This window comes from Poecilia reticulata, chromosome 13 (genome assembly GCF_904066995.2).
Source record: "Poecilia reticulata chromosome 13, P_reticulata-male-v2, whole genome shotgun sequence".
In the NCBI taxonomy this organism is placed as follows: domain Eukaryota; kingdom Metazoa; phylum Chordata; class Actinopteri; order Cyprinodontiformes; family Poeciliidae; genus Poecilia; species Poecilia reticulata.
The window spans coordinates 796464-824345 of NC_088842.1; the positions used below are offsets into that span (position 1 = coordinate 796464).

Below are 27882 nucleotides of genomic sequence, written 5' to 3' on the forward strand. Positions count from 1 at the left end.
ATGTGAAGTAATGCAATTTATGTAAAATACATTAAAATGAATTAATTGCACATTTAAGTGAGATTTGACAACAATTTCACTGAAGAGTCACAAAAACTCTGATGGAGTTGACGAAAGCCAACTACCTCAATTTATATGATGTTATTCTGAAGGAGGCATATTGTAGCTCATCAGGTCCATGAATCTTTACATTATACAAATTAAGCTTTTATTCACAAATTTCATCAAGTTGTGTAAATTGTCAGTTATGGAGTTGATACATCATGGTTGTGAAAAACACTTAGGAATGAAAAGAAGAAACACTAAGAATAACATAAGCTAACCAGAGCTAACTAGCCCTCTTAGCAAAGGGACAGAAGGAAGTGGTCATGGGGTCCTCAGAAGTTCTGGTGCCCCCAATATGCCTGATTTTTTTACATTCTTTTCATTTCTGACGGTGTGACAAAAATAGGGACAAATTTCAATGGAGCTGGAAATATATAAAAATGATTTTTAATTCAATTTATCTTAATAATTATTTATATGACTATTTATACTTAATTGTCATAATATATAATTTTAGTATTTCTTTAATTGTTTTAAACTATTATAATGTATTGAGTTCTGCTCCTGGACAAGGGATTTTACAGGCATCATCCACCGACTACAATGTTTAAAATAATAAAAAAAAATCAACAAATACCTGGAAAACATACATTGTTGTGATCACATGACCCAGGTTGGTTTAGTCAGATATTTGAAAAAATTATATTTTGTGTATATTTTATTCAAATTTTGTGCTTTATCCATAGGACCTGTTTTGTCCCTATTCTCAAGAATCACTGTCTTGATGTGTGATAGGCGTGTCTATCGGACATTTATAGAATACGGAACAAATCGCGTCCTGTATCGGTTCAATACGGGACGCAACATTTAACATCCAAATACGGGACGATTCAGTATTTTAAGGGACGGGTGGCAACTCTATACAGTCAACGGCCCTAGCTTGTAGCAACCATGTGTGGAGGGATGGTGCTCCACCCGCCCCCACTCTGTGCACCGGGTGTAGCAAGAGGCGCACCGTTGATTGGTGGGCGGGGCGAACGCCTTTATATTTGGGCAGGCCGCTGCAGGGTGCGTGAGTCTTTGTTTATCCCACTGTTGCTACAATTGGCGGCTACATGTACATAGTTTTTGGTTTCTTTTATCTGGATCCACCGTTGATGGGTTTTCTGTTTCAGGCACCTGATTGTGTTTGGAGCTGCAGAGCTTTGGACGCTCTGCTGTCTTGCCGTTGTTTGTTTTGGTCGCTCTCAACTAAACCTGTTGCGGTTTTGGCCGGCTGTGTGGGCGGAGCGTTACTCCTCTGGCCCCATCGAAGGGCATTTGGAAGCGGATGACAATGATTTGTTCCATTGTTTGAAGTGTTTTCTTTTTGTTTGATTTACTAATTTATTTTGCATTGCATGTTTTATTTCTTTTGGAATAATTGATCTTGTCTGTCCTTTTTCCTTATGTGTTCCTTTTGTTCCAGGGACCGAGTAGTGGGCCTGAAGCCTCATTTTTAAGAAAGAGAAGTGTTTTAAAGAAATTGTTTTAATAAAATATTGTGCACTGCTAAATCTGTGTTCGGGTGCATCTGGTAATTTTTAAAGAAAAGATCTCCACCTGCTGGTCACACATGGTATTCATGTATAAAAACTGACTTTCACACAAAAAATTGGCGTACAGACAAATTTAGAAAAGTGTGGCTCAAAAACGTCTAAATTAACAAAGAGCACCTTCCCTTTATGCATCCCAGTTTGCTGGACATGGAGAGCAGCTGCTGGTCAGCCTTCTTCCTGCCCACAAACGGATAAGTAAATTAGTATAAATACCTGGAAGGCTGCCGCCACGAAAAGAAATAACCACGGTAACAGTTCTTGCTTGTACCAATATAAGGTGATTTCAGGGCACATAAATTTAAAATAAATCTTAAATATTCCAAATGGAAATTTGGAATATTTCATGAAAGCAGAAGCCGAGAGGCCAAATGGCTTCATCTCAGCAAAAGAAGTGAAAAATGGACAATCTGTGAATTCGCAGCTCTACATTCACTTTTCAGCTGAAATGTTGGACGGATCCGAAATGCTGAGGAGCATCAGCTCTGTCTGTTTGAACCTGGAGCAAAGTTAGTCAGCTTTTTGAACTCCGCATTGAGAACGCGAGCAAAGCAGTCGCATTACTTCTGATTTTCGCTGTTTTCTTGCTCTTTAAATCATTCTGGTGTTTTTCCAGTCAGGGAATCCGTTTTAAAGCATAACTGACTTTTAGCATCACCGAAAATACAAAACACAGCCGCGGTGGATGGAGGATAAACGGCCTGTGTTTGGATGTTTTCAAACCGCAATGTTTGTTCTGATGCTTTAAAATGAACATCCATATTTTGACAGCTCTCTGCTTCCTGCTCAGCACAGCAGACCCACACGAACTAATCAGTTTTTACCCAAAGCGCATCCGTGGTCATCGTAGCGATTAGCAAAGAAGATCCGCCGCCTTTGAGTCCAGATCAGACTCAGATCCAGGTTCTGGCGGACCGTAGAGCCAAAGTTGGCAAGTCTAACATTTTGGGAAGCGGAGAAGGACAATGGTTCTGTTCCATGTCTAATATGAGTAAAAAACCAAAAAAAACTGTTAGCTTGGATATTTTCTTTATCACCTCTTTATCGGGCTCTTCTTTTTTAGTTCCTGCACTCCGCTGTCATACTTTCTGTTGTCCTTAATCGTGAGAAATGACTCCCTGATGCTCCTCCCCAAAGCGTAAGTCGCGCCAAACTTGGACCAATAATAATCGAGCATTTATGATGGACGTTTGCCAGAACAAATCAGTTTTTCACCGTCAAAATCCTCTAAGCCACTGATAAAATTAAGGCATTCTGACTTTATTCAAAGCACCGGGGCAAAATACATTATTTCTGACAATAGTGTATTTTATCTTTACTCAGTCTCACCTTCAGCATGATCACAATTTTTCCATAAATTTGAGTATTGTTTTAAAATATTTTTTATAGCTATTAATTATACAAATGCAAAGATTCAATATTATTGAAGGTCATAATGCACAACCAATTTGTTGCTAAACTAATAAAAATCTAAAATGTTAGGATAAAAAAGGTTGTATTAATAATAATCAAGATGCTTAAGTTGTGCATGTATATGCACGCACAACTTTGTCTCATACGGTCAAATGGTTTAATCATAGCACTGTAAAACATTTTTAAGGATCAGTTTATTTTATTATATTATCCATTATGCTTTAGTTGCATATGAACATAAAAACATACACTTGAAATGTAATGTAAACCGTAAGAGACCATTTATGTTAGCTGTAAAAAGAAACTGAAGGAAATTTGGAATCACTGATGGCTCAGGTCAGTCTTCAAACTGCAGAAGAAAAAGAAAAGAAAAGGTATCACTATTATTAATAAGTAGTTCCATAAAATAACCAAGCATGTGTTTTTTTAAATACAGTACTGTAGAGTTTAACAAAATCCGAATGCACCGCCAATTGCTGTACGCTGCTTTTCTACAAAAACTCCATATTGTTTTAGGCGACCTTTAAGGTTTCTAGAGAGAACAAAGCCAAAGGAAAATATACACAACCTTTAGAAATCAAAACAATTTCAATTTGAGAATGTTATGAAAGATTTTCATTGGTTCTGGCCAAGAGTAAAACTAGTTTTGAATTCTTGCTGGTAGCATGACAAAAATTGTCATTGATTTATTATTTTCTCTCGCTTGCAAAACCCAAACAAATAAAAACAAAACAAACAAAAAACAGCAAATGGAAAGGTCTGAAATAATTTTTTGATTATTATTTTGGGTGACAAAAGGTGAAACGTTTAGAAGTCCCTGCACTAATTGGCTAATAGCAGAGCAATTTTTTTTTCTTTAGCACTTTAGCGTTTTTGCTAACTTTGAAAATGTTTAGCAGTAAATAAATTCCATCCATCCATCCATTTTCTTCCTCTTATCCGGGGTCGGGTTGCGGGGGCAGCAGCTTCAGAAGGGAGGCCCAGACTTCCCTCTCCCCAGCCACTTCTTCCAGTTCCTCCGGGGGAATCCCAAGGCGTTCCCAGGCCAGCTGAGAGACGTAATCCCTCCAGCGTGTCCTAGGTCTTCCCCGAGGCCTCCTCCCGGTGGGACGTGCCCGGAACACCTCACCAGGGAAGCGTCCAGGAGGCATCCTGACCAGATGCCCGAGCCTCAACTGGCTCTTCTTGACGTGGAGGAGCAGCGGCCTAGGATTTGGAGGCACTGAGCCTCATCCCGGCCGCTTCACACTCGGCTTTGAACCGCTCCAGTGAGAGCTGCAGATCACGATCTGATGAAGCCAACAGGACCACATCATCCGCAAAAAGCAGAGATGCGATCCTAAGGCCACCAAAACGGATCCCCTCAACACCTCGGCTGCGCCTAGAAATTCTGTCCATAAAAGTAATGAACAGAATTAGTGACAAAGGGCAGCCTTGGCGGAGTCCAACTCTCACCGGAAACGAGCCCGACTTACTGCCGGCAATGCGGACCAGACTCTGACACCGGTCATACAGGGACCTGACAGCCCGTACCAAAGGGCCCGGTACCCCATACTCCCGGAGTACCCCCCACAAGGCCTCCCGAGAGACACGGTCGAACGCCTTCTCCAAGTCCACAAAACACATGTAGACTGGTTGGGCGAACTCCCAGAACCCTCCAGGACCCTGCTGAGGGTGTAGAGCTGGTCCAGTGTTCCACGACCAGGACGAAAACCACACTGCTCTTCCTGAATCCGAGGTTCGACTATCCGACGGACCCTCCTCTCCAGGACCCCTGAATAGACCTTACCAGGGAGGCTTAAGAGTGTGATCCCCCTGTAATTGGAGCACACCCTCCGGTCCCCTTTTTTAAACAGGGGGACCACCACCCCAGTCTGCCAATCCAGGGGAACTGCCCCCATGTCCATGCGATATTGCAGAGTCGTGTGAGCCAACACAACCCTGCAACATTCAGACCCTTAAGGAACTCCGGGCGGATCTCATCCACCCCCGGGGCCCTGCCACCGAGGAGCTTTTTGACTACCTCGGCGACCTCGTCCCCAGAGATTGGAGAGCCCAACCCAGAGTCCCCATGCTCAGCTTCCTCAACAGAAGGCATGTGGTGGGATTGAGGAGGTCTTCGAAGTATTCCGCCCACCGGCCCACAACGTCCCGAGTTGAGGTCAGCAGCGCACCATCCCCACTATAAACAGTGTTGGTGCTGCACTGCTTCCCCCTCCTGAGACGCTGGATGGTGGACCAGAATCGCCTCGAAGCCGTACGGAAGTCTGTCTCCATGGCCTCTCCAAACTCCTTCCACGCCCGAGTTTTTGCCTCAGCGACAACCGGAGCCGCATGCCGTTTCGCCCGCCGGTACCCATCAGCTGCTTCTGGAGTCCCACAGGCCAAAAAGGCCCGGTAGGACTCCTTCAGCTTGACAGCATCCCTCACCGAAGGTGTCCACCAACGGGTTCGAGGGTTGCCGCCGCGACAGGCACTGACAACCTTGCGGCCACTGCTCCGATAGGCCGCCTCGGCAATGGAGGTATGGAACATGGTCCACTCAGACTCAATGTCCCCCACCTGCCCCGAAACGTGTTCGAAGTTCTGCCGGAGATGAGAGGTGAAGCTCCGTCTCACAGGGGACTCCGCCAGACGTTCCCAGCAGACCCTCACTACACGTTTGGGCCTGCCAGGTCTGACCGGCTTCCTCTCCCACCACCGGAGCCAACTCATCACCAGGTAGTGGTCAGTGGACAGCTCCGCACTGCTCTTCACCCGAGTGTCCAAGACATACGGCCGCAAATCCAATGAGACGATGACAAAGTCAATCATCGAACTGCGGCCTAGGGCGTCCTGGTGCCAAGTGCACATATGGACGCCCTTATGCCTGAACATGGTGTTCGTGATGGACAATCTGTGACGAGCACAGAAGTCCAACAACAGAACACCACTCGAGTTCAGATCGGGGGGGGGCGTTCCTCCCAACCACGCCTCTCCAGGTCTCACTATCATTGCCCACGTGAGCGTTGAAGTCTCCCAGTAGAACAAGGGAGTCCCCAGGAGGGGCACTCTCCAGTACCCCCTCTAAGGACTCCAAGAAGGGTGGGTAATCTGAACTGCTGTTTGGCCCATAAGCACAAACAACAGTCAGAACCCGTCCCCCCACCCGTAGGCGGAGGGAGGCTACCCTCTCATCCACCAGGGTGAACCCCAACGTACAGGCGCCCAAATGGGGGCAACAAGTATGCCCACTCCAGCCCGGCGCCTCTCACCGTGGGCAACTCCAGAGTGGAAGTACGTCCAGCCCCTCTCAAGGAGACTGGTTCCAGAACCAGAGCCATGCGTCGAGGTGAGGCCGACTATTTCTAGCTGGAACCTCTCAGCCTCGCACACTAGCTCCGAATGAAATGTCTCAACCAAAGAATCACCTTCTGCAGCGCAAACAGTTCAATAACAAGTTTGACCTCGTTGTGGGCATTATGCCATGTTGTAGCATTAAGGTCTGCTAATAACTGTGTTGCAGTAGCTGCGGACTAGCATTAATAGAATTAATATTCATGACTATTGTTTTAGGGTTAGCGCAGTTAATTTAATTTATTTAGTGTTGCCCACCACTGGTTGCCACAAATACGTTTTTTAGTCTGAGTCTAACCCTAAGATGTTTTGTGCATTTCAATAATAATAAAAAGAAAAGATTTGGGCTTTTAATATTGTTGATGTTAATTATGTCAGATATTTTTTGTACCTTGATTGGCCACATTGTATTCCTTCTCAGTCCGGTCAGCTAGAAGAGGAAGATGTGATAGGAAATGTGTTAATTCATTTATCTAAAAGGTAACGTGACTCAAATTATGTTTTTTCTTTTGTAAGAGTATTTACTGGGCTGATAGTAGTCGTAGAGGGCGATCACTGCTGGTTTGAGGTTCTGAACAGGAATCTTCTGCAGGAGCTCCAGGCTGTGGTTGATCGGTGTCCCCTTCACAAGCTGAACAGAAAACAAAAACGGAGATTTAAGAGTGACAAATTCATCCGTCATATTGTGTTGTTCTGAGCTGCTGGTTGGCCTCACCCCCTCCAAGTACACCACGACATGGTCGTTCTTGTGTTCAACCCGATCCACCAGCAGAGCTTTTTCAACCTGTGAGCAGAAGACATTCAGCAGCCTTATTTTCAGCGCCACTGTGAGATCAGGTCCAGAGTTCTGCTAACACCTGGGCTCAGGTTGAAGTCGCTGCTTTACTCACGTTCTTCAAAGACTGCGGGTCAGGGATGAATCCTGAGAGCAAGGTGATATCCAGGATCACCATGTTGGTACTCGCCTCTTTCCCACTGTACCTGGAACACAGCAACAGACTGTGGAGTAGTTGAAGTGGAGAAATACAATCTCTATTTGTTTGCAGGGACTTAATTTTATGCTGAGACAAAATGTCCACAAAAATGTCCAGAAATAATACGGAGCATTTCAGCAAAAGTAAAACTCCATTTGAATAATATTGATTGAAATAAGATGCCAGACACAATTGTGTCGCTCAGAGATAAGAGGTCAGAAACAGATACTCCTAACCTCAACTTGCTGTGCGTACAAAGAACATACGAGTATGTTGGACTTGCAGAAGGCAGGAATGGGCTCCAAGCCAGTCAGCAGGCAGCTTGGTGAGAAGTTGACAAAAAATCTGCAGGTGCAAAAAGTTTGACACCGAAGAAATACAAGATGATCATAAGAAAGGGATCAGCTCACAGCTCCAAGGGAAGAGCAAGGAGCAAGACCTCCACTCACACAGTGGAGCACGGTGGTGGAAGTATTGTGGTTTGGGGATGTTTTTCTAAAGGTGTGTTACAAATTCACCAGATGCAAAAGCAACTGAACAGAGCCATGAACCCTAAAATCTACATCCATCAGTTTCATTGAGGTAAAAAAAAAAGCTGTTTGACAAGCAGAGAGCAGAATGTACAGTGACTATATTACATATTGGTCATCTTGGATGTTTCACCTTTTTCATTGCATTTACAAATCAATCATGATCAACCAAATTTGGCTTTGCCAAAAAATAAAAATAAAAAACTCTTTAATATCAAAGTAAAAACTGATTTCTACAAAATAATGACTAAGATAAAGATATCGAAGCCTAAAAAGTGATGGCAACATATTATTATATTCAAGGCTGCAGACCCAGAATCTTATCTGATGGCAAAAAAAGTTCCATGTTGGTCTTGTGAATATATGCAATAATGCATATATTCACAAATCACTGTCTCCCTGATGCTTTTGGTAAACTCTAGTCGAGCCTTGATCTAAGATTTCTTCAACAGTGGCTTTCTCATTCCCATTCTTCTACAAAGCTTTGAGTGGTGAAGAACCTGGACAGCTGCTCAGCTGCTGAAGCTTGTAGCTCCTTCAGCGTAGTGACGGTGACCTTGTGTCCTCCCTCACTAGTCTCCTTGATGATGGATTTAACTGAACTCAAGGGACCTTGAAGATTTTTTGTATCCATCTATCCTGATGTTTCTGACTTACTGCGAGACGAGCTTCAGGCTGGCTTTGGGTGGTCTGTGAGAGGAGTCGTACTCCAGTGAAACCTCCACGCTCATAGTGGTGGCATCAGGAGGAGGAGGGATGTTGTAGTGCTGAGAGATCTAAGAAACGCAAGAAAGGAGAATTTATTCATCTTTAGAAAGTAAACTGGTGAACATTTTACTTTGGCCTAACTTTGCACAGTCAAAATAAGATCTATGAATTATGTGTACTTGTTAATTGTAGTATTTGTTTATATTTAAAAATAAAAAAATATATTTTATATCTAGTTTCAGAATTATTGAAATGAACAAAAGTCACTTTCCTTCGTGATGGGAAGCTGCCACTGACCTGAACTGAGGCACATCCAGTCCCCTTCACCTCCAGGCTGTACTTTCCTGCCTCGCCCTGCAGCAGCTTCTCCTGGTAGAGCAGCTTGTTGTCTGGGGTCACATCAAAGGTCAGCGGACCACTGGGAGACTGAACTGTCACTGTGCTGGAACCTTCAGGACTGAACACCAGACTGGAGTAGAAGGACAGAGCCTGAAGAGCCACTACCGTGTCCTACAATGACAGAACAAGGTGTTTGCCCAGAACTATGAGTATCGATGTTGTCAAGTAGCATTTGTAAGCCTAAAATGCAAACAAGGAAAGGAAGCATTTCCAAAAGCGAACATTTTTGTAGAGTCTTAATTAAATAACTAAATATAAGAATTTCACTCAACCAATACCGGACAGGAGATGAGAGGTCAGACAAGTTTATTGTTCAACTGACATGTTTGATGATATTTTTACTGATTTTTGCAGGACACTGCTGCTGTGTAAATACAGTGTTAAGTTGCAAGTGTGCCCTAGAATAAATGGTCATCATGTTTGCCAATTTCTGGAAAAAGCTCAGTTAGCTCTAATCCCATTGGTTTTCCTACTGGAATGTGGTTCAGGAGTTTGTGAGTTCCAGATCTCAGGATATTATTATGACTTGGAATGTCTCATTGTCTTTTGAACATGTTAAACATTTTGGATATGAGGTAAGATGGGTTTGTCTTATGAACCTAAAACCAGAACCTGAGTGGAGGAGAATCCTCCGTAGTAGTTCTGCTGAGTCGTCAACCATCGAACGATCCCTGAGGCGTAACCCAGGTCTTCAGCAGTGTGGGGAGCAGAGAGTTTGGCCAGCAGCACATAGGAGCAGATCTCCACAGACAGAGAGGCTGATGTTTCTGCTGCTGTCTGAGACCAGTGGATGAAACCACCTAAAAATAACCATCCAGAAACAACATGACTAAAGACTGATCTGATCTGGTCAGTCATTTCCAGCAAAACCTTGACTCACCGTCTTTGATGGCCACTGAGTCGAGGTGCTGCAGGAGGTGAGCTCTGGTCTCCATGTCTCCAGCCAGTGTGAAGACGTACGCCAGCAGAGCTGTGGTGTAGGTGTTGCTGAAATCATTGATGGACTCTTTGAGGCACAACAGGCTCTGTGCCACCACACGATCCTTTGACAGAACAAAATACCACAGTGTTGATTATTTCAAGTCGTCTATATATTGAATGTGATTGAATTTCTTTAGGCACAGTTTTAACTTTCATTCTCAAATTTCTCTCAAGTTACTCACACAATACATAATGAACCAATCAGCAAACAAAGAGGAGTCTCCTTATAGTTAAATAGCTCAATCTTTTTATGTTTATGTTTATGTTTATTTAATTACAGGCCGGGATTTGACATCCATAAAATTACAAGCTGTCAGGTAAGAAACATGAAGAATTGTTCAGATTTACTCACATCTGAGGATATTTTCATCTCCAAAAAGGCAGCGATTATGTAAGCGCTTAGGGTCACTTCATCAGACACTCCACCCTGTGGACACGAAGCATCACAGATATTTGGTTATGAGAGGATGATCGCTAGTCACAGATAAGCCAAGTGGTATGTTTATTACAGATCCTTTGCATGCTTAGCCAACATCTCACATAAAAAATGTATTTTGGTTTCAGGAAAAGCAGTGGTAACACTTCCGGCAAGATGTCATTGTATGTAAAAGAAATTAAGCAGTTTTCAAAATGTATTGAGCATCTGGCTGCTGCACAGTAGAGCACCAGTGGGAGGCAGCAACGTCTCTGCTGTAAGCCACAAATAAATCATCTTGGGTTATTTTTTTTCTATGAACCTTCAAGTGTTTCTCAGTTAATTAGAATATCATCCAAATTCTTAATTATTCCATTAGTGAAAAATCTATCATGCAATTTTTTCTTTTTCTTTTTTAGAAAAAGTCAGTGTTAAAAAGAACAGAAAAGAGACCTTACTGAGACAAGATTAAATGTTAAGTTTTGTCTATGTTTATGCCAAATAAAGCAGTATGGCCTAACACTAACCTACGGCAAAAGCTTAAATCTGAACATAAACATTTTAAGGGTTCATGCAAAATGCTGTAAATTATGCAAGAACGTCAAAACCCACAGACAGTTTCAAATGATTCCTTAGAGAAAAATTACAAGGTTGTCTTTTAAAAGGTCTGCACAGTATTAAATAATCTGCTGATGGCGATAATATTCATAAATATTGTGATGACAGTTGTGATACATGCCTATCTTCCTCTCATCTGTGCACTCTGCAACTTTTAGAGTTTTGAACAGCATCATTTGTGAGTGATCATACATTCACAGTATATTGTGTAGCCCTATTTTCTAGACCAGGCGTGGGCAAACTTGGTCCTGGAGGTACGGTGTCCTGCAACTCTTAATGTCTCCCTGGTCCAACACACTTGAATCCAACAGCTTAATCAACGCCTAACTGCAGGCAGGTTCTCCAGAGTCCTGCTAACGACCTCATTATTTGACTCAGGTGTGTTGAAGTAGAGATATATCTAAAAGTTGCAGGAGGCCCTCCAGGTCTGGAGTTGCCCACCCCTGGTCTAGATAGTTAAATTAGAGATATTGGAGTTGCTGTGAATTCTGTAATAATAAGATGATAACTGTTGTCATTCTAGCTAGAGGCAGGGGCACTGTAAAGGGGGGAAAAGTTGGGACAATTCCAAGGGCCCCTGACCGACAGGGGGCCCTATATATATATATATATATATATATATATATATATATATATATATATATATATATATATGTGTGTGTGTGTGTGTGTGTGTGTGTGTATGTACGTGTATATATACATACATACGTATGTATGATTTGGGACAGGGAGTCATCTTTTAGTACGTACGTGTGTGTGTATTTTAATCAATTTTTTTTCATAGAAATAGAAAAAAAAAAGTTGGGGCCCTGAACCCCCCCTGAATCTGCATGAAATGGTTCGTTCCTGCTTGGTGCACTTGATGATGATGTGTCAGCAGCAGTCAGTAGAAGACAAGAACGACTGTGGCCGTTACTATGGTGCTAAGAAAAATAATACAGTCAGGTTTTCAAAAAGAGAGACAGAAAAAAGACAAGAGTGTCAATTTGTAGCCCGGTTTTTCTCCGTGAGACGAGTAGGCTGTGTGATATTATCAACCATTTAGCATAATTAGCTTAGCTACACACTGTTTGCCTCCATTTCACTAGCATTTAATGAATGAAGGAAAAAAATCTACCAACATATTCATATATTTAACTTGTCCCTGTACCTTTTACCACACTTAACAGGTGAGCCAGTCAGCAGCAGCTCTAACCACCATACCAGCATAATCCCTCCCCCTGTCCCAGTGAAAAAGGTGGACAGGGGGATGCTAACTCCCTGGTTAGCATCATTCCAGGGAGTCTATGTAGATTTTTTCTTGTTTCACTGCTCTTTTTACAATTGCACAACAAAAAAATATATTTATTAGTGTCATAAATTCAAACTATATTTTTAAAATTATAATAAAAAACAGCCCCTTGTCAGTCCAGACAAGGGGCTGGACTGATAGCCCCTTGTCTGTCCAGCTGTCAGTCTGGCTTGAAGTCTGGCCTTCAAGCCAGACTTAGCTTGAAGGCTAAGTCTGGCCTTAGCTTGAATTTAAATTACAGATATCTGTACCTAGAGGCAGGGGCACCGTAAAGTGAAATTAAAGCTGCATTATATTAACAAAAAATACATATTTGTTAAGACTGTCAATATGTTGAGAGATTATCTGAGAATAATTTAATTCCTTTGCCTTCTCCCAGTGCTCTTTAGAAACAACCAATCAGAGGTTTTAGCGCTGTCAATCACAATCTTTAGCTGTCAGCAGTAGGTCTGGGAGGAGCTGGAGGAGATTCATCTTTTCACAGATTATCTGTCTCATAACAAACTGTCATGACAAGAAAGCAAGGCAGTTGCATGCCTTTAAAATTGTGCCGCTTTTTATGGGTCAAATAGATTCAAGTAATTGTAACAACAAGGGGGCCCAATTTTATTTTTTGTCATGGGGCCCAAGTTTCCTGGCAGTTCCCCTGCCTTGAGGACTTAACCTAAAACGCTGTCAGTTGTTACTGTTGTTCTCAGTTGAAAGTATTAATATCACGTTTTGAGTTATTGTTGAAACCTCCAATTCTGATCTTGTCCCACGTGAAATGGGGCAAGAACACGAAACAAAACATTTCCAATGTACATGAGAGCTTTTACCGCCTTCCACTGTATCTCTGTTGGAAGTGTCTGCAGCCAGATGATCTTTGACCTTTCAGGGAGAAACCTTCATACCTTCATTCTGTTGTTGAAGAGCCTTCCTGACTGCTGAAAGCAGCCGCTGTCATTTTGCTTTTGTTCCAGCCAAACCTTTGATTCTTCGAGTTTTTCTGGGTCGATGTAGACAAAAGATTTAGCTTTGGAGAAAGATCTCAGAACGAAAGCTGTCAGCCTGAGAAAAAAACAAAGAAGTGTCACATTTAATGAGTAAAACTGATGCAATCGTTAGAAAAAACACTATGCAGCAAATAGTTACTTTTTTGTGCACTTTTCCATTATTAGTGAATATGTGAATAAACAAACAGATTACAATACATCAAAAAACAGGATTCATCATTTACGGTGCATGTTATGTACTATCAAATCAAATCAAATTTTATTTGTATAGCACATTTCAGCAGCAAGGCATTTCAAAGTGCTTTACATCATTAAAAACAAAAACACAGAGTCATGCAACATTGAATAGACAATCAAAAACATTAAATTTCCCGCCAAGTCGAAGTTCTGCCCTTCAAATTGGCAGAAAAAAACCAAAGGTGTGCAGGGGCTCCAACCCGCACACCTTTTCAGTGATACTCAAAGGGAAATTCCTCATTCCTCAACCCAGTTCTGTGTAAATGTGATGATTTGATCAGAGTAACAGTGTTCAGACTGTTCAGTGATGTTCTCACCAGGTGTTTCCTGGTCCTGTTCCAAATGTGCTGTATGCACCGTCTCTGTCTTTGTAGTTCAGCTGTCTCTGGTAGCCTGTAGATCAACACAAGCAAGTTTACATGAGGAGTGAAAGTTAACCTCCAGAGTTCACTAAGAAACATTTTATGTGTCTGTATATTTGTAGACAAAACAAAGATAATATAAATTTTGCTCAACGTCTTTGTGTACAAAACACTTTCGACACAGTTTTCATATTTCACTGAGTTAGTTTTCAGATTTTGAACATAAGGGGAAAATTCTTGAATGGTTGTTTTGCAAGTTTCCATTGCTTAGTGAGACTCACTGACCATAGAAATGCAATTAATGTTGGGACTGACATAATATTTCAAGGTTACCAACTGTGTGCGTTTAATCTGAAACATGCAGATTGCAGGCATACGTAGTGCCTGTAGATATAAGCATGTTCTTGTTACCCTTTGCAAGAAAGGAAAACTTAGTAAACACCTGCATACAAGACTTTACTGGCACAGATAAAAGATGAAACATACTGAAGCATATTCTGTCTGCAGTGTTTGATTTCTTCAGGCGCGTTATAGAGCTGAATGAGACTTACCGCTTCTTAAGAAGTTGGACGCCTTTTCCTTAATGGCTGGGGTCAGCTGATTGGATTTTTCTAGATATTCAAGGATGTAGATGTTGGGAGCCAGCAGTGCCATGTTCTGCTCCCCACATCCGTACGGCATCTGCAGCAGACCATCCAGGTTCTGCAGGGCGCGGCCAAGAATGTCACCTGTGATTAAAACATAGAAACAAATCTCACTGCACTTGACAGAAATTTCTGTATTTTATAATATGAAAACTATTCAGCAGGTTTAAAACACGTAAAGAAGCTTATGGCACTACAACAATATGACTGGAGGATTAGCAGATAGCTGGAGTAACTGTGTTTGGTTGACCGAAGCAGTTTACCCAGGACTGATACCGCAGCACGACCTGACCCATCAATCACATCTTGAGGCAGCTGTAGCTCTGTTTCCTCAGTCAGAGCTTCTCCTGCGTTCACACAGAAACATTCACAAGACCGGTTTTAAAACAAACAGATAATGCAACAAGTCAGAGAATCATGAATGTTTCACTGAAATTTGTAAATCTGCTGTCCTACTGTTTCCCTTCTGGTCATAAATAAACAAGTAAAACTGGAATATTTAAAGATCTATGTTAGGCAGATCTAGAGGTGAAGAAATGAAAGGGATTTAGTGACAAAGTGCTGTCATGTCACTGTCACATGATGTTTTTATTTTAATGATGTAAAGCACTTTGAAATGCCTTGCTGCTGAAATGTGCTATACAAATAAAATTTGATTGATTGATTGATTGATGTCTTTAAAGAATGTGGTTCAGTTTTAATGGGTTTCTGCTTCATGTGCATTTGGATCAAGAGTGCTGAATTCACAGAGTCCTGCTGGGTCAGAGTGGAGAACATTATGTTTTACGAAACATCATTGTCTCATTATATGTTGGTTACTATTTTTATGGATCCAAACACTATCTCAGTATGAAATGTCAATGTTGTGAGTGATCAAAAAATCATGAGGTCAACAGGTCAGCTGTGAAACTAGGTCATGCTGCCAGTGTCACTTTTAGTTTTGAGCATCCAGAGTGCTGAGAGAATCTTTATCAGTCTGAGCTTCAGAGCTGTGGAGCTTATGGCAAAGATTAAAAAAAGTCCAAACAAATCAAGGTAATAATAGTTTTGGATTCTTGGATTTTTGGTCTCAGCCATTAAAACAAGCAGCAGGTGTACAACAATGTGCTGTGAATACACATGTTTTCTCTGATCTTTATGAAACATTTGTGACAATCTGTGCTTAGTGAACATCATACTGACCTTTGGGGCAGAGCAGCCAGTTGTGTGTCTTTACTACTTCAACCCCTTCAGCCTGATAGAGATGAGAGATAAAAGTTGACAATCAAAGAATGTTAGATTTCATTATTTTAGGTGTTAAAGGGGAACTATTATCCAAAATGTGTTTTTTGTATGTTTTATTTTTTTTGTACTTCCATTTGAGACTCTACTCCGTCCAGATCAGTCCAAACACTAAAAAAAACAAAGTCGTGTTCTGGCCATGAGTTGGTGTTTTTTGTTGTCTGGAAAAGGAGATGTTTCAAAAATCTCCAGAATATTAACTCAATTGGCAGGCCCTGCCCTGTAACCTAGCAACCCAAGCGGAGCTGGTCAGCTGGTTTTACCGTTGTATAAGACAAGTGTTTTGTTGTTGACTTAAACAATTCAGAAACCGCTGCTGCATCCTTGATAGTTGTGCAGGAGGCTTCACTTCTGCTGCTCCTGGATCTGACCCAGGATTTAATAGCCATTCTGACATATCTAACGTGTGAGTGTAAACATTGAGCTGTTGGGGCATGAAGGGGGTGGGGGGGCACAAGGGGGAGTGGGGGGGCACGAGGGGAGGTGGGGGGGCACGAGGGGAGGTGGGGGGGGGCATCCAGCTGCAGCTTATTTGCAGAAAAGTGACAAAACCTTAAAGTAGCTCACTCTCAAAGGAGCTGAAAACAGACAGAAGTGGGCAAATGAAATCTCTTTATCTGAGAAAGATTTTGTGCAAAAGAGTGAATGAACTTGTTTTATATTGCCCATACACATATCTTAACCTAACTTATTTAAAAGGAAGCGTAACAGGTACCCTTTAAAATTTTTTGAACATATTCTTTGATCAGACCAACCTTTACAACCAGAGGTCGGGTCACTGTATCGATGCGGCCTCTGTCTGGAATGCTCACTATCTCGTTGTCACAGGAAGCGTGAGATGGAATGGCCTCAGCGGTTACAGTCACATTCACAACCCCTAAAAAACATCAACCAAGACCATCTGTTTACAGACTGAGGATGTGATTCCTCAGTCTGCAGGAATCTCATCCTGCAGTGGCTGACTGAGATCTCACTGGATTTGTCAAGAATAAACAGTTCTGAAGGGGAACAGAGATCCAAGTCTATTGACTTTATGTAACAACTCATATTTAAAGTTTGAATAAAAGTCTCATCCTCACCCAAGGCTGTGGGATTCATGGTCCAGCTGAGGGTCTTCCGCTCGTTGGCACACAGACAGGAAGTGTACTGATCCCCAGAGAGGGGGCTGAGGGTGTAATCTGAGGAGGGGGCTGCAGACACTTTAACCTGTTACAGAAAACAAGTTTAACGCTCTGGACTCTGTATGTATTCATCTATCGCGCTCTGCTGTGCTTTGTACATGCGCAACACATCTTGGACATGTTGAACAATCCAATTCAATTTAGAACCGTCTAACATACTTCATCTCATATATGAGCTACATTGCAGCTACAGAAGCAGCTAAATTTTGTTTTAGCAGTGAATAATGACGTCTTAAAATACTTTTGCAAAGGGTAACATTTCTTTTGGCACTGCAAAATATCTTACATCTTCTGATACAGTGGTAGTTAAAAATAAAGTCAGAGTAAAAACAGGACATGTTGCTGGTTTTCACTGCCATTGAAAATTTAAATTACTGCTAAACATTGCAGTGTTAGCAGGTAAATCAACCTTTACCATGATGCATTTGGTCAGGTAGTTGAAGACGGTCGCCTTCAGCTCAAAGTTCTCCCCCCGGATGATGGAGTAGGGCAGGCTGAGCTCCAGGAAGAAAGGCTGGAAGACGGTGAGCTTCTGACGAGGAGCCAAACCAAAACCCTGAGGGGACAAACAGAAAGTCTCCGTCTCCCAGGTGGTGATGGTGTCTGGGACAGACAGGGACATGTCCTTGGTTCCAGAAGGCCTGCATCAACAGATCCGCAAACAAACTGTGTTAAACTGTGGGTCACACTTCATCAGGGTGAGGGATAATACACAATGCATACATATTCGCTTCTACCATATATTTTAACCACATATTATGTTTATTTATTTTGGATATTTAAAATGTCTTCTAGCTCCAGTGGTAAATGTTTGTTAGAATTTAAAGTTTAATGATCTTTAAGAATGTGTTCTTGCATTATTATGGCATAACCATTACATGACTTGAAAATCATCTCAACACAACAATATTATCGTTTATTTCGATAAATCAAGTTATTTATCCTGACAGGCCTGCTCACAGCGCTGCTCACCTAAAGGTTAGTAGCCTGGACTTACAAATTTGAAGAGTTAACCCAAAGGTGATGCTGTGTTTAAAAAAAAAATGTTTAACTCAATAAGGGCCAATAGCAGGCCCCCACAAGACAGGGAAACGGGCATAAACAAGGATTATGATTATTATGTATGAGAAAAATAACTTTTTTCAGTTCTCATATTCATCTATCAGTTTAAAAACTGCTTTTTCGTGTTTTTCACTCGTTTTAAGTGTCTGTGTCATCATAAAACATGGGAAGTTTCATGGTTAAATTTCAGATACAAACTATTTGTAGAGATGTTTTGGTAAATTAACACAAATCACTGATAAGTCTGACATTTCAGCACACACTTCACAGACAAAGTTAAACAGAAGTGGATTAAAGTATGCATTTTCTCAACATGACTGTGAGGAACACTGGAAGTTTGTATGTTCAATAAGTGACGGCAGGTTAGTGCTGCCGCTTCACTGCCACGTTTTTTGTAGCATGTCGACAGAGTTGGAAATTTGCATGATAGTGCTAACTCCTTAAAGATGCTGCCATTAGGTTGTATTTACCCTGTGGGTGATGACAAGCAAGTCTTACCCAGTTTCCACAAGATTCCATATCCAGGTCTCAGGGAAGAAGGTACGAACTGTTTCTAGTGGTTCAGGAAGCATATCAGGGGCTGATGCATACGCTCTACCTGGTGCAAGACCGGCGACATCCATTCTGTTTAACTGAACACCATACCCTCGGGATATTCCTTTAAAAACACAGAAAAAAAGTAAAACAGATACAAATAAAAATTGGCACACTTTCTGTTTTTAAGGTTATTTCTTCTGCTGTACCGCTTGACGAGCTGATGGTTACCACAGCGACACACCTTGATGATATTCTCTTCCTTTGAATCTGAGACACGTTGGCATTCTCATCACCAAATTGGTTGCTGTTTTCAGTCCTACATTCTGTAGTTTTAGACAAAACAGTAAAAAGTATATAAAATGGCATTTTAAAAGAAGGTTACATGTTTATATATAATATGTTTAGTTTTGCTGTCAGTTGGTACCTGAAAAACTGAATGGGCATCATCTTCTTCACCTGGATAAGGTAAAACATATCTCCTTGGCCTCACATGCAAACATTCGACAGGATCTTCAACCTGGTATGGTATATATGAAATTTCCCTGACAGGTAGCATGGAAAATATCTGAAAAGAGGAAAAAAAGGGTTTAGAGATGGAATTTTTTCCCCCACTTTTGTTTTTTTCCCCAATATTATTTGTATAAACTTCCCTTTAACTTCAAAACATGGAAGATATGTGTGTAAAGAATGCTAAATGTGGTTAGCCGTTACCTTGTCTTCATCCAGAGTCTTTCCAGGCTCCTTGATGAGAACACTCTGGTCGACGGCGCTGACCCCACACAGGGAGTTGGGTTGAGACGTCAGCTGCAGCTTGGTCACCTCTCCTGGAACAGCTGAAGACGGAGAAAACTCCACAGACACCTGACAAGCACATATGATGTACACATGACATTATTTACCCAATAAATAGTTTAAATCTATTTTTATAGAGCAACTTTTGAGGCGTTAAATAAATGTAACTTTCGCTTTGCAGTGTGCTTAACATGAAATATGTTGCGTTTTTAGAAACTATTAGAAGGTTAGTGTCAAGATTAAGATGCAAGTGTGATTTATATTTGGTGCGACGTGTTCTCTTTCCTACTGACCTTATTACTGAAGCATTTTTCTGTAGAGAACTCGGCGCTGTGAGCGATCACATTCTTGCTGGGGAGGACAGCGTAAGCCACAACCTGGATCACCGGTGCCATGTCAGGAGACACGGTCAGCTTAAAGGACGCCTCACCCTCAGTCACTGGAAAAGAAAACAGTTTTAAACACGTAGTTGCCTCACAAACAACCATGCAGCCATGTTTACACAGATCCATTAAGTTCACTGACATATGACTTCAAATCTGAAAAGAAATGATTTGATTCAGTGAAGGGTCAGTCTTCACACACCTGGTTTATCTTCCACTTGAACTTGTGTTTGTCCTCCATCACCAATAGCTCCTCTATATACGACCTGAGCATTTTTAGAGAAATTAACGCTATTAATTGCTCACAAAGAAATAACAAACCAAATCTGTCTCAGTGTTGCCCCCCAGTAGACCTATCCAGGTTGGACCAGGGTGGCATTGATGTTGGCAATCTAGTGGATAGTAGCCACAGCTGTGCTGAGACACACTGACAGTTCAATGAAAACAAAACAGAAGTGGTTATGTTTGACCCAAAGGAGGATCACACAGCTTTAGCTTTTAGGAGGCCTCCAAGAGCTTGACAAAGACAGTACTGGTTATGTCCTCCATATGGCAACAGTCTTCTGTACTCTCCATACATCTGCACTAAGTAGTAGGTTTACAAGACGTAGAACATTTCCTCCAAAGAAAACATCCAGAACTGACTACATCTTACCAACCTTAAGGGGAAATGTTTGTGGTTGATCACTTGGTTTAAACTATACCCCAAAACACACCATGAACTCAATAAAACGTGGTGGTGGTGGTGGCAACATCATGGCCTGAGGTTACTTTTCTTCAGATGTAGCTAGAGTCTCCCAGAACTACGTCTGAAAAGAATCTGTGGGTTGACCTGAGAGGGGCTCAAGACCTGAGATCGCCTCACAATTATAAAGATTTTTGCAAGGTATATGAGGCCAAGTTGTGGGATGCTGACTCTTACCAAAGACTGAATGCTGACACTGAATCAGAAAGTCTTTAGTTTAGGTATGACCTATCCATCCATGCATTGTTTTCCACTTTTATAAGATTGCAGGGGTGGTTGGTCCAGTAAGGAAACCCAAACATCTCACTCTTGGTTCAGGAAATGGAATTTAACCCTGCAACTAAAGGTCTTCTGATTACATACATGATATTGCTCCAAAGCAACACAGGCAACACAAAATATGACAGTAGGTTGACACTTGCTCAAGACTGTGGAGATGACAGTGGACCTCCAGAGAACATCTCCCATACTCTCCTCCTTCACCATCCTCAGCAATACTGTTTCTACTGTGGATCACTTCTGGTTCCTAGGAACCACCCTGAGAGGGTTCCTACTAATAGACACTGTTAGAGTCAACCGAGTCTTCTTCCTGCAGCAGCTCAAGAGGTACAACCTTGCACATGAGCTGCTGGTCATCTTCTGCACTGTCATTATTGAGTCTGTCCTGTCCACATCCATCATTGTCGGTTGGCTCATTTGCAAAGCATGAGAAGTCCAAACTACAATGAGCAATTGGACCTGAGGAGAGGATCATCGGGGTGACCTTCCCTCCATCCAGGACTTGTACAGGTCTCGGGTAAGGTAAAGGGCAGTTTGTGACCAGGATGTGTGTGGTCCTAAGAAATGGACCACATTTCTTAGGACCACACACATCCTGGTCACAAACTGTTTAAAATTCTGCCTTCAGGCCAGCAATCAGAGCACTGCTTCCAAAAACCAACCAACACAAAGACAGCGTTGACGTAAAACTGTCAGTGAAGTCCATTTCAATACTCATAAGATAATCGATAATAGTGTTGACCAGAGAAATTACTCACCAGATACATAATATCCACGGATCCCTGTGGTTCGCGAACAAATGTGTAATCAATGGAGATCTCCACCTCTTTGTCACATGGAAGTGTTGTGTCGCTCTGTTTGATCTTCAAGGAGCTGGTGCTTTTGGTTTCGTCAGAAGGAGGTTGGGACTGCTGAACTCTGTGAAGTCCTGTCCGAATGTGAGTCGATCTGTATGCATTGTACTCCAATGTTGGTGAGGAACTTATCTGTTTGTACAGAAAACCAGCTTTAGGAAGAGCTGATGGTGGTTATAAGAGATTGCGAGAGGGTTTGTTCTTTTAAGGGGGAGTTATGTTCTAAAACCACTGTTTTAGAGTCGTGATTTACTCACAGTGAGTGAGACATCTCCACTAAATGTTTCTGTGCTGATAGAGAATGTAGCAAAGCCGTCTGTGTCAGTTGTGAGGTTCTGCAGTAAGTTTGGAGACCAAACATTACCCTCAAACAAGTACAGCGGCATGTCAGGAATGGGTGTGTCATTGTAGTGAACAGCCTTGACCTATAGAAAATACAACTTTGCGTTATAAATTAACCAACATGATTTGAAAAAAATTATTTAAAAAATACACACACACACACACACACATATATATATATATATATATATATATATATATATATATATATATATATATATATATATATATATATATATATAGTACAAAAATATAGTGTTGTGAAAAAACAATTTGCCCTCTGTTAAAAGCTTCTTCTGGTTTTGCTTTTTTGTCACATTTAAATATATTAAATCATCCAATGAATTTTAATCTAAAAGATTATCAGTAGACACAGAATGGTTGGACAACAACTTTAAAATTCTTCTTAACTTGTATCCATAACTTGTAGCTTGTATCCATTAGTGTTGCACTAACTTTTGATACGTTCCACCATCCATTTTTACTTCCTGAAACAACAAGCGCGCTCGCTACGTGTGATGTTATTGCGCCCCCTAGTGCGTACAAGGGACGTTTTCAAGTTTTCTGCATGTCACATTAGGATTTCACATACAAGTTTTACATATTTGGAAATGTGAACAAGAAAAATATTTTTTATTTCACATCATCTGCTCTTTTTGGAACTCTACTTTTAGGAAGTCATCACAACACGGCTCCTCTAGTGAACTTTTAACAACGTTTGTACCAGCGTAGCACTGAGAAGTATCTTATATAGTGAGCTTGGCAGATGTGCAGTTGCACCAAACTTTTGCTAATTGCTGTTACAGTTAAAGAATAAAAAACTCAATTTTACACTCTACTGGCATTTTAAAAATTGCTGTGCAACTTTTCAAAAGTGAAACATGTCATTGATTTTATCTGTTTTTGAACTACATTACACCAAGGCATGATTGGTTGCTTTTTAAGATATTTTAACCTACTTCATCTTGTCAGGCAATGTCTTTTAAATTATTTTCAAGTTTTACAAGTGATGCAGTGATTATTCCTTTATGGGGCTGGAAAAATTGAACATACTGTTCAAAAACTATTTACCGATAATTATTGATTTAAGAAGCGGGATGATCAGTTTTTCTTTTACACAGAACCAGGTTGTTTTATCATAACATAAATGAAACTACAATTTTAAAACTATATTCTGTCCTTGTCCAGGTTGTCCTTGTCTGATATTAACATTTGTTTGATGATCTAAAGCAAAAGTGGAACAAAAAAGCAAAAAATGTGTAAGGGGACAAATACTTTTTGATAACTCTTTATCGTTCTTACCTTTCCTTCCAAATTTGAGCCTTGGTCATAAATCCTGGGAGGATCAACAAAAGCCAGCTTTCCAATTACATATGAAATTGCTATTCTCTTTGTTTGTGAGTGAGAAATACCTGAATGTAAAAAAAAATATTCCATGTTATGACAGCCATCTTATTATTAGGGTCATTGTGAAAAAGTTTGCTTTAACAAAAGAAACATAAGACACGTAAACAAGACTTACCTGTTCCCTCCTCTTCCATAGTGGCACTTACATCAAGTCTATCATATAATATCTTTTTGTCAATTTTGGTGAAACTTGACATTTTAAATTCAAACACAGCGCAGCCTGTTTTGTCCATCTGAAAAGTCAAATTGCAAAAAATAATGGTGACCGACCAAACAGACAAAAGTTGAAACCATAATTTTAGACTTTCACATTTCTTTGAAACGAGCTCCTTAAAATAACAGACTGCATTGCACACCCTGTTTCACTCCGTTGCTACATGACAGAAACTTTAAGGCAAGCTAATATCACTAATGTCACAAATTAACATGGCTTTCTCTAACTTGCAGTTAGCTCAGCTAGCCACCACTTGGATTTACCCCTAACTTAGTAACCAGTAAGCTCTCTAACAAGGGTGCTGAATGGCTAACTAAATAAAAGCACATCTACATCTGACAACTCCAACCTGAGAAAAAAAAAAGATCAATTCATCTCAGTGTTAAAGATGTTCTTTTTCTCTCTCTTTTTTCCTTTTGCTAAATTTGGATATTGATTGAACGTTGGACTGCTCAAACTTGGAATGAAATTCTGCTTTGGTCGAGGGACAAAAGTGTGCTGGTCTATATTTTAAAAATTGATCACATTTCACATTTAACCTAGTGAAGATATAAACTGGCTTAAATCAATAATAGAAAAAGATTGAATCCCGTTAATGCTGATTGTATAAATGAATCAAACAAAGTGCTGATTCATCCCAGCATACATTCAGCATGTGTCACTCTACCTGTTTTGTCATCGTTTCACAGGGAGGCGTTATCTTATAGTCTTCTGGATTTCTGTGAGGCATTGGTCCATTATAAACATAAATCTCCAGAGAACGGCAGACCTTCACTGTGACACTTCCTGGCACAGGCTGTCCGTATGTATACCTGGTTAAATAAGAGCAGATCAGAGTCAGATCAGAGGAACTGCTTAAGACTGATTTATTCTGGTGCTTATTTGTTAGAAAATAACCTGTACTTGCTTTGAACAGACTTTAGTTTCAAATTCTTCCTGCCCAATACTGACTTCGTCTTTTGCATCCATGGTTATGGAAAATTTAGGCAATACTAAACACCAAAACAGTACATGTTAACAAGAAGATATAAAGAGAAAAGACTCTGTGTAAAACAATGAAGAAAAAAAATATTCCTCACATACCGTACTTTTCCACTTTGAAGTAGTGCTGGATCTTATTTCTATAAACTGTCACAGAGACTCTGTAGGTTCCTTCACGGGCTTCAGAGTTTAAATTGTAGGACAGCTGCAGTATTTTGCTGCTGGATGTTTCATTGAGCCACTGTCCAATCCTGTTGTTGTTTGGATCCTATTTAGTCAAGTACATCACAATGAGAATTGTACCATATGGGTCGTTTGCACATCTCACCTCAACAGTAAAAACTTCGAATTGGACTCATGTTGAGTTTCTCTGTGCTTCTTAAGTGCACTGAGATGAACTTACAAGGTTTAAAGTGAAGCTGAAAATGTGTTTCCTGCTAACTGCGCCCCTGGATAGTTGCCACAAATGAAAAAAAATGCCATCTGTTGCAAAAAACCCTAAACTTACAGGCTGAACTGTTTATGTGCTTAAGATAAAAAAAAGATTGTGTATCTTCTTCTTACCTCAAGTTCAATGATGCTGTACTGTTGGACAAAGAAGGGAAGGAGGAGACTGAGTTAAACTTAAAAACAAAAACCTGATTAACATGACAAATTTCATTTTTACTCAGTGGTGCCATGATTATTCATTTTGTAGTTTAGAGTAACAGCCTCAAATCATTAATATTTTAATTATTGCATGACTTTCCATAGAAGATTCTTCTGGGGGCAAAGCAGTGAATAGAAGGCAAATTAACAATTCAAGTCTGAACAGGTTTTCTTCTGGCCTATTCATGAACTACAGAGGCTCAAAGTCCCAAATCCAATTGGATAACTATGGCAAAACTATATACCGGTATATACCGGTCCCTAGGTTGGAAAATTATGTAAATGTGCTGCAATTACCCCAGAAACCTCAGAGGAGTTGAATACATTCAAGCCACACATTAACATTTTAACTTCAAAAACATTCTGAGAACTATCCATCATTTTTCTTCATTTTTCACAAAACAACACTGCCTTGTGTTGGTCTATTCCATACGCTAACAAATACCATAAAGTGTGTGAAAGTAACATAGGAAAATGTGGAAAAGCTCCAAGGGTAAAAGTCCATTTCCAAAGCACTCTGTTTCCAGTGTTAGCTAACAGAACACAATGTTTAGATCTTCCAGAACCAGAACTCACTGCTTCCTGGTTCAGATAAATGAATATTAGTTTACATTTAACTTTTTAGTTTTTAATGTTTTCTCTGAACTCCTCATCTTGCATCTTTGAAGATCAAAGTTTCAAAGAGTAATCAAACTAACCTTTTGATTTGTTTGGACCCTAAATTGATTTTTTGTTTTCTAAAAAAATAAATAAAATAAAAAATAAAAGCCAATCTGAAGGTACACTTCAGAACCAGAACTCAAGTTTTCACTTTTCATATAAACGATTGTTAGTTTGTGTTTAGCATGTTAGTGTTTTGACGTCTCACCATGTTTCCCTCTGGACTCTTAAAGCTGTTTGTTTGAAAGTCAAAGTTTCCCACTTCACAGATTACAGAGGAGTAATCAGATTAACCTTTTGATTTCTTTGGACCCTAAATTGAATTTTTTTTTCTAGAGAACTAAATTTATCCACTTACCATCTGATTGGCGAGTCTGAACTTTGTATCCATTGAGACCACTCTGAAATGAACTGGGAGACGTTTTAAGGAACTATGTGAGTTTATTTGATGAAGCGTTTCCACTGTGCTGCATTACATGCAAACATCAGTGGGTTTTCAAAGAGAACATTGATTGACCAGATGTTCCAGTTACCTGTTTGTCCAGGGAGGTAGATGGGTTTGTCTGTTTGGATGAAGGTCAGTGGTTGGTAGGCTTTGATCTGGACTTTCCTCACTTGTTTTGAGTAAAATGTCTTTCCTTGTACCTCAACTTCAAATTTTGTCACCTCTTCGTTTTCCACTGAAGGGACCTATGACAGCAAGATATGTTTTTTCATCCTTCTTTTTTAGTAAAAAAAAGAAGTTTACTTACAATAATGAATTTTCTTGTTTTTATGTGTACATAGAGAGCAAAAAAAAAGTTTCTGGAAGGTTGACCTGGAACTGCATGCATTCCAGAAACTCCTTCCCGGAGGTCTTCTCATGAAGGATTGTATTCTGTTCTTGTGAAGTCAGAGTGACAGTCATGGTCAGAGTCTCATTGGGCTCCATGAGACTCGCACACAATTTGGTCTGAGCTCCAGCTTCAAGAACGGCAGGCATGGTCACCAAGTAATGTCTGCAGACAGATCCAGACAGACAGCTGTGAACTCACTGCTCTGAATACCAGCAATTTATATTCAAACCCAATCAATTGTCATAACACTTTGTTTGAAGGGGTGTGCATAAGACTGACATGACAATGTCATAAACATGACATAACATCTGTCATGAACATGAATGAGTCTTTATGAATGTTTATGACTGTTGTCATGAAGTGTCATTTGGTAAATAATGACACTTTTAATGCAAAGTTGCTCTAAAAGTTGCATTAAAAGTCCATTAAAAGTGCCAACTTTGCATAATTTTGTAAATTATGATCATTTAATGCAAAGTTGGCATTTTAATGGACTTTCAATGCAACTTTTAGAGCAACTTTGCATTAAAAGTGTCATTATTTACCGAATGACACTTCATGACACCTGTCATAAACATTCATAAAGACTCATTCATGTTCATGACAGATGTTATGTCATGTTTATGACATTGTCATGTCAGTCTTATGCACACCCCTTCAAATAAAGTGTTATCCAATATTCTTCCAAAAAGTTCATATAAACTTACGGCTCGGCCGATATTGGGGTGACCCATGTCCAGCAAAAGAAGACCCACAGCGTCCATGTCCACATCTGGCTCCCAGAAAGACCCATGACTGACTGTGGCGATTCTCTCAATCACTACCTAATAAATAGCTGCAGATAACAGAGACTCCACCCATCTTCACTCTCACAGCACAAAACTCCTACACAACAAACACACTTGCTTTGATCAGAGTTAACACTGAATAAAGGCTTTAGAAGAAGCTCCCTGACTTCTTTTCAAAGTCTTTTAGTAACTTTATTGTCTGTAGACTCTGTTGTTCTCTACGCCCTCTAACCCCATCTGCACTGTGTCACTAAAATACATTTTTTTCTTTTATTTTTGAATGATATGTCTCTTCTTAGGTTCATTGATTGAAGCTGACCTTGAGTGCCAAGAAAGAAGCCAAAAAATA

The 27882-nt window shown here is 40.5% G+C and overlaps 1 protein-coding gene across 1 annotated transcript; it reads right to left on the reverse strand.

The window, feature by feature from the left end:
• Nucleotides 1-3230: 3230 nt before the first annotated feature.
• Nucleotides 3231-27595, reverse strand: LOC103474285 (alpha-2-macroglobulin-like). The gene is made up of 36 exons (XM_008425122.2): nt 27453-27595; nt 26727-26907; nt 26443-26599; nt 26268-26320; nt 25166-25186; nt 24704-24869; nt 24528-24612; nt 24288-24432; nt 23522-23639; nt 23302-23411; nt 21915-22082; nt 21562-21789; nt 19982-20045; nt 19690-19835; nt 19316-19465; nt 19029-19169; nt 18846-18927; nt 18566-18725; nt 17421-17646; nt 16904-17030; nt 16580-16701; nt 15726-15777; nt 14807-14890; nt 14451-14627; nt 13855-13930; nt 13199-13355; nt 10334-10408; nt 9881-10043; nt 9613-9800; nt 8899-9111; nt 8551-8669; nt 7280-7370; nt 7105-7173; nt 6915-7020; nt 6781-6819; nt 3231-3402 (listed from the first exon to the last, which is right to left on the reverse strand). The coding sequence occupies exons 1-36, from the start codon at nt 27536-27538 to the stop codon at nt 3398-3400; spliced, it is 4350 nt and encodes a 1449-aa protein (XP_008423344.1). The 5' UTR covers nt 27539-27595; the 3' UTR covers nt 3231-3397.
• Nucleotides 27596-27882: the final 287 nt, after the last annotated feature.

Excerpts from the sequence above, each read along its gene's own strand:
- LOC103474285 (XM_008425122.2), bottom strand. The coding sequence starts at position 27,538 with ATGGGTCTTTCTGGGAGCCAGATGTGGACATGGACGCTGTGGGTCTTC. Across the intron at positions 24,613-24,703 it reads CTTCAAAGTGGAAAAGTACG|TATTGCCTAAATTTTCCATA; the intron begins GTATGTGAGGAA and ends TTTGGTGTTTAG. Across the intron at positions 10,409-13,198 it reads TCTTCAACAACAGAATGAAG|GGTGGAGTGTCTGATGAAGT; the intron begins GTATGAAGGTTT and ends TCGTGTCCACAG.